At 41.2% G+C, this 11,099-nt stretch overlaps 1 protein-coding gene across 1 annotated transcript in view; it reads right to left on the bottom strand.

The window, feature by feature from the left end:
- Window positions 1-212: 212 nt before the first annotated feature.
- Window positions 213-11,099, bottom strand: part of SHANK1 (SH3 and multiple ankyrin repeat domains 1) — a gene marked incomplete at its 5' end in the record, with an annotated part of 207,810 nt that continues 196,923 nt past the window's right edge. Inside the window, 2 exons of the mRNA XM_018571098.1 lie at window positions 213-783; window positions 5,723-8,282. Of these exons, the coding sequence (XP_018426600.1) occupies window positions 213-783; window positions 5,723-8,282 (3,131 nt within the window). The remainder of the gene's footprint in view (window positions 784-5,722; window positions 8,283-11,099) is intronic.

Here is an 11,099-nt window from a genome sequence, read left to right as displayed (position 1 = left end):
CATTTCATGAAAATTCTGTGCATTTTGTTACATATATATATATATATATATATGTATATAATCTATATCGTTTTTAATATTTTTTGTTTTGCTATTCATTTGGATTCAAAGTACATTCAGATCCTCCACTTTAGGGACCTTATACAAAATCTTTATAGGTTTGTAGGGATGAATGCCGAGATGTTGAAACTATGGAACCAAATGACTTTGAATCACCTCTCCAAGAAGAATTTCAGAGCTCGGTCAATGTTCATTCGATGGCCGACTCTGGTGACTCCCAGGTCAATGTAATCCTCCTTGGTCAGTGATGGTAAGTGACTGCCATCAATCTCATTGTCTAGAAAATGTTCTCGGTGCTCACCAAGATTTAAATACTCCAACCAATCAGCCACATCATACTTTGTCCAGAAATGGATGGGCTTAGATGCAAATGGTTTTTCTGTTGGGGGTAGAATGAAATGCGTTGGGGATAGGGACCTACTGCCCGTCTGGAAGCCAGGGAAGGCATCTCCTCCAGCTGTGGGGGAGCCCCTCAGGTCAAAGACCCCCGTGTAAACAGGGGCAGAAGGCAAGATGGGTAAAGAAGAAGGACGTGGTGTAGGGCTTATCTTGTGCTCCGGTGGCAAGGTTGAGGGACTTGGTGCTCTTCTCAGGGTTGGTCGGATGTCAAAATCCACACTCTTGGGATGTTTTGGAGTAGGCTGTGGGGATTTAGGCCAGTTGTGAAACAGACTGCTCACAGGTTTAGAAGAGATTAGAGAAGCAGCAGAGTCATCCACTATCCTATAATAGAGTAAGAGAAAGCAGGTTACAAGATAATAGTAATCTCTCTGTTCGTCAATCAGACAACAATATGCAAATGTGTTGGTCATTTTTCTGCCATTCAGGAGTAATATGAAAGAATCTAAATGACAATGTAAAACAAATCTACTAAACAATACTTCATGAAACATTGTAGAGAAGGGCACTTTGGCTCAAAAGTGAATTTTGGATAAAAGAACTTATATGCGGTATCATACTGTTTAATGATAGTATTAAAGGGTTTCTAAACCCTATGTTTTTTTTTTGCCTACATCTTCTGCTAGCAAGCTTACCACATCTGTGCTGCACACTCCCGTCCGAGAAAACGAAACTGCTCAAGCGGCCGCAAACCATCTTGGGGCGGGCACATGCGCAGTTCTGATTTTTGGACGGGAGAGAAGCAGAGACGCAAGGTAAGTCTATGGACGCGTGCACCCGCATGCAGACACTACTGGATCGGAAGTGCCTGCAAGGACAGAGCAGTCCGCGCTGGATCGCAGAGCCGCCGCACCGCTGGAGGAACAGATGAAAATATCAGGAAAGAAGAAGAAGATCAGATTAAGAGACATCATTTAAGGTAAGTGCTGACATTAACATTGGGGGGAGGGAAACATTTTTTTGCCTTTTAATGTCATTTTAACTGTATACAGTTATCAGAATACATTGATTGTGCGTCCAGGGATAGTGAGTGATTCCTAACCACATGTAATCGTATCACCAACGATTACATGCAATGTGTCAGCATTCTGTCTCTTTCAAATGCAATCACCCGATCATTAACTTGAATGGGTGACAGCTGTCACTTGTAAATGGCAGATTAGGGATTCCTGCTGCAGGAAATTACAAGTTCCTGCCGCAAGAATCACTAATCACACCTAAAATATAGGTGTCAATGGAGCCTTAGTTTCATTTTTCAGCTCTGTAAAGTAAGGGGTAAGCTGTTCTTGAGACAGGTGGTGCAGGCATGGAATTCAGCAGGAATCAGCTGAATTGCAAACAGTGTATGGTCAGCTTTAGAACACATGTTGTCTTTTTATACTTCAAATGATTAAAAAACTTATTTTAAATATACTAAGCTGCAGTAAAACTGCATTGGATTCTAAACTGACTTTCACTGCTCAACTGTCTGTAAATCTTATCAAGTCAGAAAGAAGCCATAGGGGTTGATTTACTAACCTTATAAACACACCACGAACATGTATACACCTCTGTAGTGTGTTCCCTCCCAGCATGATCTATGGGTGGAATCTAAACACCTTTGTAGTGTGTACACACCCAGCAGGTGTGTTGTGCAAAGTCCTGCCCTGAATTGCAAGGTGATGTTGTGTAAATTAGCTCTACATTGTGTTGCTTGCGTTGATGAATGCAGGAATGTAAATGCATGAGCTAACCATTTTTGTCTAAACTGTGAAGCAGCATTATATATGCATCATGTGCATGATTTTTTCCATATATGGCATTAGTGGAAATATGATTATAGAGACTTTTTGGTTGATAAATACGCTTTGCTGTGTAAAAATCACACGCACCTGGTGCGTGCGTGTGTTTAGGTTAGTAAATCACTACCCTAATGTCCATATAGACCGGAGCTCATGTGGGATGTCTTTTGCATAACGTGACATTTAAGAAAACAGCACAAGTATATTATTTTTCGTGAACTCGAGGCAGTTATAAGCTATTTCCATTTAATTACCAGAAGAGCAGAACTCAGATGGAGGGAAGAAGGGGGAAAGTGCAGACATATGGCTAAAATCAGTGTAATTATTCTCCTTTACTGTACAATTAGCAGATTTAAGTTGGGTCAGTCACCAAAAACTGTATTGCTTAAAGAGTCACTGTCACTTTGCATTTTCAGAACAAAGTGACAGTGTATATACGTAGTACACCACCCCGGGCATGTATACTTTACCAGCCATGCTTCCTCACCACCAACCTTGCACTTGCTTAGCCTTCACCAATAGCACAGTCCTTCCTGTATGGGGAAGCATGTGGCCTCCTCTATGTGAGTGCTTGGTCCTAAGTGACCAAACACCATCACGTGGGTGGTGCCATGACATAATTTCCTTGTTTAAGCTCCAACACTGGAAACAGACGAAGATGCAGCAATGGAGGGGGGTGGTGGTAAAGTCTGGCTGGGGAAGTATACATGTCTGAGAGGTAGACAAAGTATAAACACTGTGACTTTGCCCTGAATGGACAAAGTGACAATGTCTCCAACTGCATAGGAGTACAATCATCTCACCTACATGTTTGTGCTGTAAGGCAGGGAACAAAATTAACATTTTGGTCAAATTTGATTGTTCCCAGATATGTATTTAAACAATTTAGCTGTATTTCTACAGGTAAGCTGAAATACATTACCTGAATTAGTAAAATACTAATCATTTTACAGTAGTCAGTGATATTTCATGTAAAAAAAACTTCTCCATCAAAGGACTGTAAATCAATAGTTGTCTGTCAAGTCTCCCGCCGCTGTGCAGGACTGCAGAATCTCTTGACATAAGCCTAGGTGAGTCTATCATTAGAACAGATACACCGATCTGTCACTGTGACTCATCCTCCAACTGATCTCCCTGCACTCTTTTCACAGAGGCTGAGATCCAAAGCTGAAAACTAAAACATTAAATGAGAGAATGCAATATATCCCTAAAAAGAATGTTTTCTTAAAGTAAATCTGTGCTTTGCCGATAAAACACAAAGCAATGGGTTCACAAGCTGCATCAACTTCCTTTCCCTTCACTCCCTCATTATTCCATTTGATCACCAAGAGTTCATAGAGTTAGCCTTACATAATCCAACTGCAACTTGAAACTTACACAGGTCTGAAGACTCTCTCACCACTCCCATGCAACAGTGCTGGGTGCTAGGGAAACCAATCACCGAGCACAATCGCTGTTACATAGGAGAAATTAAACCAAGATCTTCTGTTATCACACACCGCTAGGTTATGTTGCAGAATAAAACATGAATTTACCTTATTGAATTTACTTAAATCCTGCTTTTATGATCCTCTGCAGGTGCATGATACTAAAAGTGCAGGGCTCGGTAAAAAGGGTTCATATGCGTTTAAACATCTGTGACGTACTATGCAAACTGCTGGTTTTACTGCAATTTCCATAAGCATTGCTACAGGTAAGCACTGTCAATCTACTGCACAGGTAAGAGCTTGCATGGCCAGTCACTCATAGGCAGTCTGGAGGACGTGCAATCAGTGGTGGCCACCATGGGAGGCACTTCTCTTACAGTTATCCCAATGTACCGCTGTAGTCTAGAGTGGCTGGACAGATGACATTGCTGCTGGTCTTTTGCAGAGCCTGTGAGAGTCCTGTGTCACCCTTCACATGGGAGTGCTTTACAATCATCCTGACTGGCTAGATCAACAGATGTTTAAATAGATATTACTAGGGGGGGGTTCACATATACTATGTAAGTCATTGACAATAGTGTTAAGGTGGCCATACACTGTGCAAATTATGTACAGTGGGAGCTGCCCCCTTTCTACCAGCATCCCTCGATCAGCTGATGGATGGAGCCAGTTGGAAAACATTTTTACGAACAGAGCCGGCGGCCAATGAGGTACCAGCTCGGTTGAGTTACCAGCTCAGCATCCAGGCATAACGATTGATTCCTAACTACATGTTAATATATCACACACCATTACATGCAGTGTGCTTGCGTTTACATGCAGCGGTTGTCACCTGATTATTAGCTTGAATGGGTGACAGCTGCTGCTTGTAAACGCCACATTAGGGATTTCTGCTGCAGGAAAACACAAGTTCCTGATGCAGGAATCCCTAATCACACCTAAACATACAGGTGTAAATGGGGCCTTATTGTGTGTATATTAGTTTTTGTAGTTCTGGTTGTGGGGGATTGTGCATATTTCTATGTGCGTGTATCTGTGTGTGTAAAGTATTAAATGTGGCAAGTGGCCCCCATGGGGAAAAAAAATGTGTCCAGTGGCCCCAGAGTGAATCGAGTTTGAGACCCCTGATGTAAAGAGACTCATCTGTACATTTTTAGTATTTTATTAAAATAGTTTCCACGCTTGTCAATATTCATGCATTTGGTGGCAGACATATTTGCACATTGCAAATGCAGGCTCTGCTTAGTAGAGCTGTAGAGTGATTGTACCTCAGAGATTCTCTAATCTCACTCCCTACTAGACAGTCTGTTTGTTTAACCAGTAGCAGACACAAAAAATGTTACTTGTAAATAACTTTGCCATACTTTGTATTGAAATTCGAACATACAGTAACACTAGTTGTAAAACAAATGTTAATTTTACTATATAGTTTAGGCAGTGAAAGTTACTGCCAGAATCGATGGGCCTATAGCTAAAATGTAAAAATTGATTTGGTCTGTAGGGATATACAAGTGTGGGAACGGAAGTGGAAAAGAAAAATAGGCTCTATGCTTTCCAACATGCAAGCTAAAATGCAAAGGTGTATATATGTATAGGTTGAGTTGAGACTTTGCAAAGAATACCCAATTTCATGCAAGGAAAAAGAAATAGCTTTTTTGCTGGCACATGGTTGGATGATGGAAGTCAGCAGAGCTTCACCTCATTCATTAATGCTAAGGGAAAATTCCCCTTGCAAAGTTAACAGCCTATTGGTCCTTAGCAAATCAACCCCTATGAGTAAGCCAGCTACTTCTAAACAATGCTTTTCCAGTGTGGCTGATGTCTTATATCAACAGTTGTAAAACATATGAAAGAGGGATCATTTACATTTTTAAAAGTCTTATCAAATAATATTCTAAGGTAAACACTATAATAACTCAAAGTAAAAACATACTATACTTTAACTTTAAAAGGGAACATAAAAAGTCAAATTAGGTTTCTAGTTTAATGGGTCCAGTTTCACTCAGTACAAATGTTATAAATGTTATACATGTGATTCCTTATAATCTTACGTACCGATGTCTTTGTATAGAGGTTGGTCTCTCTGGTGTATATGATACTGCTGATTCTGGTGGCCTTGACCAAGACACTCCACCTATATGCTGTAGCTTGGAACTTAACTCTGTGATCATATTTGTCTTTACTGTAGAGCTTGGAGAGATTTTTTCTTGGGAGTAAGCTTCCCAAGGCAGAGTGGGAGATTTCCGCTGAGAATCCTTGGTTGCCTCTGCAGGAGCACTGAGTGAAGGCCCTTTAGATGGTGTCAGGGTAAAGACATTGTCCGTGCAGGGTGCAACTGAAATAGTGGTACTGGTTGCAGTAATGGGATCTCTGAGAAGTCCAGGTGTTCTGCTTGGGAAAGTCCGGGACCGTATTTTATTTTGGAGAACAGCCTTTTCAGCACCAAATGCCTGCCCATCTAGATAAGTGATATAAGTGTCCAAAAGTTCTGTTCCTTCTGCTGAAAGCCCAGACATACTTGACAATGTAGAAACACTACTAATGGTTTCCAAATGGTGATCACTGCTGCTTCGACTATCAATTTCCTCTATACCAGAATCAGTCACAGTGTCTATGCCGTCTGAAGCTGGTATTTGGATCGATGACACAACAGATGAGAAATTGACATGAGGTTCTTTGAGTTCTGGTGTCTGAGTTAAATTGGCTACTTCACTGTCATAAGAAGTGAGACTAGATGTTGTAGAATCTAGAGCAGGAGTGCTACCAGAATCAGGCGGAGCTGGGGGCACAGGAGGAGGCAATGTGTACGCCCCACCAGATGCACCTAGTGGGGAATCAGGCTTGTCAAAACTATTTGAAAATTCTAAGGGTGGAGGGAGTGGATCTGTAAATAGAAATTCATCATCAACATCAATAGAAGGTGCTGGGGGAGGCAAAACTAATAATGGGAGCCCATTCTCTTTGGAGTTTGTCTCATGCGGCTCCACATTTGTGCTAGGTAAGGGAGCATGATTGACTGCTGTGCAGGCAAATGGCCTTTCATTTTTCATTTCTTTACCTATAGACATCCTATTATTTTCTTGTTCGTCCTTGTGAGTGGAGTTATCCATAAAACGCACATGTAATTCTATCTTTTCCTGGCCTTCTGTTCTCTTTTCCCAAGCTTTACCGTGTTCAACTCCTTGTAGTAACAATAAGGCTGGGGATCGATGACCAGAACTCTCATCTGATTTTCTTTCTCCAGTTGGGGACACCATGGAGGACTTGTATTCCATTTCTTTTCTTTTAACTGGGCCTGAATCCCACAGTCGATGGGGTGAGCTGCTTCGAGATTCTATTGGTGATTTTTGCTCAGAAAACCGTGGAGATGAGGGGCGTGATTTTCTTTCTTCTATTTCATTCCTGGTATGCTGCTGTGACTCTTTTAAAGCTCGCTCTCTTGCTGCCAAAGCAAGGCCTAGAGGGGAACTAGGATCTAAGATTTTCCCAGTCAAAGGATGTATAAGTGGAGTGGATCCTCCAACTGGGTTAACATTGGACATTGTCATTGAACTGGAGCATGACTGTAGCTGTGGTAAATAAGTGGAACACACAGTGCTAAATGCGCTAGTAGTATTAGGTCCATATACCTTGCCAGTTTTGGGCTGGTAGGAATACCCAGTAGAAATGTCCCTATTTACAGGGGCCCCAACATTGGCGGGCACATTCAAGTGCATGTATGGTTCGCTGGAAAACATGCCCTCATCAATAGATTTGGAATGCTTTAATCTTGGAGCAGGGGTAGGCTCTGTTTCTTCATCAGTGGACAGAAAGAGAGCAGACTTTCGACGGGCTTCGTTAAACCACTCACGGTCCCGCCGTGCTGCACCGACAATAGCTGCTCCAAACTGGCTTGTAAAGTCAATGTTATCTCTCAGCTGCAAAGAAGGGATGGGATCTGGCTGGGTTTCAGCTTCCATGCTGCTCCCTTGGCTGCTTCTTCCACTGCTACTGGTTGATGGGGCTTTTATAATGATTGTAGGTATAGGAATGGAACTTTTTTCGTGAGATTTGGTGGCCTGTTGTTGCTGGTGATGTGATTGGTATTGCTGCTGCTGCTGCTGATGTTGTTGCAAGTGCTGCTGTTGTTCATTTTCCACCTTCACCTGCTTTACTAGCTGACCTTTTCGTCGGGCTGCTTTGGGTGGTACATACATTGCAGTGCTGGCTGCTCTAGAAGGTAGATTGAAATAACGCATCTCCTGAGTCTGGGACCTCCAGCTCCTCATGTTGGGGGTCCCCATTCGAATCTGGTCATCTGCTGCTTGTTCAGAATCTTGATGGTAAAGCTGCTGCAGCTTCTCCCGTCGCTGAGACGCTTCCATTATTTGCTGGTCAAATATACTTGTCTCCTGACGCATTGAAGGGGAAAAAACTTTAGACTCTCCACTGTGATTAAAGTTAGATCTCATAACTGGGCTAACCCTGGGTGAAGATGAAGGGGCAGTGTTGTATGGGGGATCTGGAGGAGAAGTAGTTGGAGGAGGAGGAATATCTTCTGAACTAGGAACAGAAAGACTTCGGTTGAACTTTATTGGGGGTGCAGACAAAAATGGCTTTTCATCATCTCCGGCACCTACAAGATATTTGAAAAAGAGAGAATAAGAGATTCACAAATTTTCGTCTATCAAAAGGACATGTTAAAAGGTAATGTAAACTGTACATATTTTACTGTATACTCTATTGTAAATTACTGAGAGCATCTTTTTTTTTTTTGCATTGCTTTCAAGAGGGCAATTATTTCCTTTTCTTTTTGTATGACTAAATATTTATCCCTCATTCCTTAGAGTGCACTATATGTGCATCAGGGAAGCTAAAATCTATGCTATCTAGAGTTTCAACTCCTGTTACAGTCATCCAAGGCAGGCAGGTTTTTCCAGAGTTGCCAGACTAAAACCTACCACTCCTATTAGGCATTAGCAATACAGGACAACTTTCAATGGCAGAGCACAGAGATTGAAAACCACAAATTTTTTGCCAGTGCACATGTCTATTCATTACTAATGCGTTCTTCAGGCAACCAAAGTGATATATATAAATCTGGACAATATCAGATAGCCTTGTTAAAAATAAAATAGAACTACATTTTCTGTGACAAACTATGAAAGAGCGTCATTGTAATAGCAAATATGTGGTCTTCCACATTGTGGAACAGATCATAAACATTTAAAGAGAAAGAAAAAAGAAAAACAACAATCAGAACAATACAAAAATAACCTGGAGAACATACCGACTATCTTTTAATTAAACATCAGGAACAGATTTCAGAGGTTAGATACAGGTGAAACTCGAATAATTAGAATATCGTGCAAAAGTAATTGCAGTAAGTGCTGTAAAAGGGGCCCAAACCAAGTACTGAGTACATATGCATGCTTGTACTTTCCAGAGGTCCGATATTGTTCTATGTACAATCCTTGTTTTATTGATTGCATGTAATAATCTACTTTTTTGGGGTTCTTGGGGTTTTCATGAGCTGTAAGCCATAATCATCACAATTATGACAAATTACGGCTTGAATTATCTTGCTTTGCATGTAATGAGTCTATCTCATATATTAGTTTCACATTTTAAGTTGCATTAGTGAAATAAATGAACTTTGCACGATATTCTAATTATTCGAGTTTCACCTGTATAATCGACAGAGAACCGGATACATTGTGCATGGAATTTAAATAAATCATCAAGGATGAATTGGAGAAAAAAGTGGACAAACTAAAAAGGACTATGAAAAGTGAATGACAGAAGATACAGTAACATTTGCAAAAAAAAAAGAAGAAAATATCAAATCAGAAACCTAATAGAAACCTCTTTGAGCAACTAAATTGTAATTTCAGAGAGCTTCCAGGAAGGATAAGGACCAATATTGCAACATAATTTGTAAAGACATTGAAAATTAAATGTTAAAGAACAAGGATTGCTTTCCAGAAGATATCAAGAAACCATCACTGATAGAACAGAGATAAAGCAAATATGTAAAGATTAAACAGAACCCCCATACAGAAAACACATCAATAACAAGCAAAGACTAGCCAGACAATAGAACCTTTAGTGCTGTAGTTCAAACTGGCACTGAGAGCACTTCCATAACGGAAGTCCACTTGAACTCTGAATACTGCATTAAAATGACTTCAAGCAACTAAAGAAGAATCAATCAGTGATGACCAACTTATGCCACTTAGTTTAAAAACCAACACAATGGGTGACATACCTAAAGAGATCAGGTTATTCCCAATTTAGAGAACAGGAGACCTAAAGACCAAGCAAAGTATCCAATAATTTGCCTGATGCCGCACATCAGAGAGAGTATGCTGCACAGAATACAAACTTAAATACAAATTGAGTTACCAGATGTTTAATCTGGGTTTAGTATAGGCAGCGCAACTAGAGACAATATTGCAAATGCATGCTGGATAAGTGAAAAAGCCAAGAAGTAGAAGGAGGAATGCAACATGGACTTCAATAAAAGCAGGCCTGGAGAAAGATGGTAGGGGTTTCAAGATTGGTGGAAGTAATAACAATCCTCAATATGTTGCTGACACTACACATGGGACTTGCGCTAAATGTGAAGAAAAATACCTGTAAAACCAGTTTCTTGGAGTAGATTGTGACGGACTGAACCGTCACCAGGGCTGCTGGAGGAGCCTGAGGGCTAGCCTCCTTCCTACGGACTACGGGCCTAGGGCTGCAAAGATTTATTACACCGGAGAACTTTGTGTGCTGTGTGTTCCCAGTTTAATATTTCATCTAGAGAGAGAACTTGTCACTATTTGCCTTGATGGGAACCATTCTTCTAAAGGCAGCAGGCTGGCTGGAGTGACCATTGTTTGCAATGATGGGATTAAGTTCCTCTCTAATTAAGGACATTCATCCCAAAGAATGTCTGTGCTTAAAAGACTTCTAATGCGGCACCCGGCTGTCTGGGGGAGGGGACACACTAAACTCTAATCTGATCCTGTCAGGTATAAACTCTGTGTGCTTCCTTCAATAAAGCAGATCTTGTTTTCCACCTCAACATTGGTGTCGTCTAATGATTGAGTGGTTTAGCGTTCTGTCCTAATATATTGGTTCTGTCCAATAATTAGGCAGGTTTGGGCTGAGGACACTGGAATTCGGGTTCCAGCGGAGAGGAAGCTGATTTCTGATGGAGGTACCCAGTCGGGGTACCAGGGGGTCCGTCACATACATCACAGGACACAGGGAGTTAATTCATAGACCACTGGAGTTATCCAGCTACCTTCAGGTCATTGGACACTGGCTAATCAAACAAAGCTGCAGGACAGCCTTGTATAACCCCTCCCACTCCCAGCCTACCTTAGCTTTGTAACAAGCAGTACAGGGTGGAATTACATAATACAAAGGGAAGCATCCTGTGTGTTGTGATGTACTACAAGAA

The sequence above is a fragment of the Nanorana parkeri genome, unplaced genomic scaffold (genome assembly GCF_000935625.1).
Source record: "Nanorana parkeri isolate BGI_ZX_2015 unplaced genomic scaffold, ASM93562v1 scaffold1675, whole genome shotgun sequence".
NCBI lineage: Eukaryota > Metazoa > Chordata > Amphibia > Anura > Dicroglossidae > Nanorana > Nanorana parkeri.
Note: the sequence above shows the minus strand (reverse complement) of the source record. Positions and strands in the feature narration are given on the sequence as shown.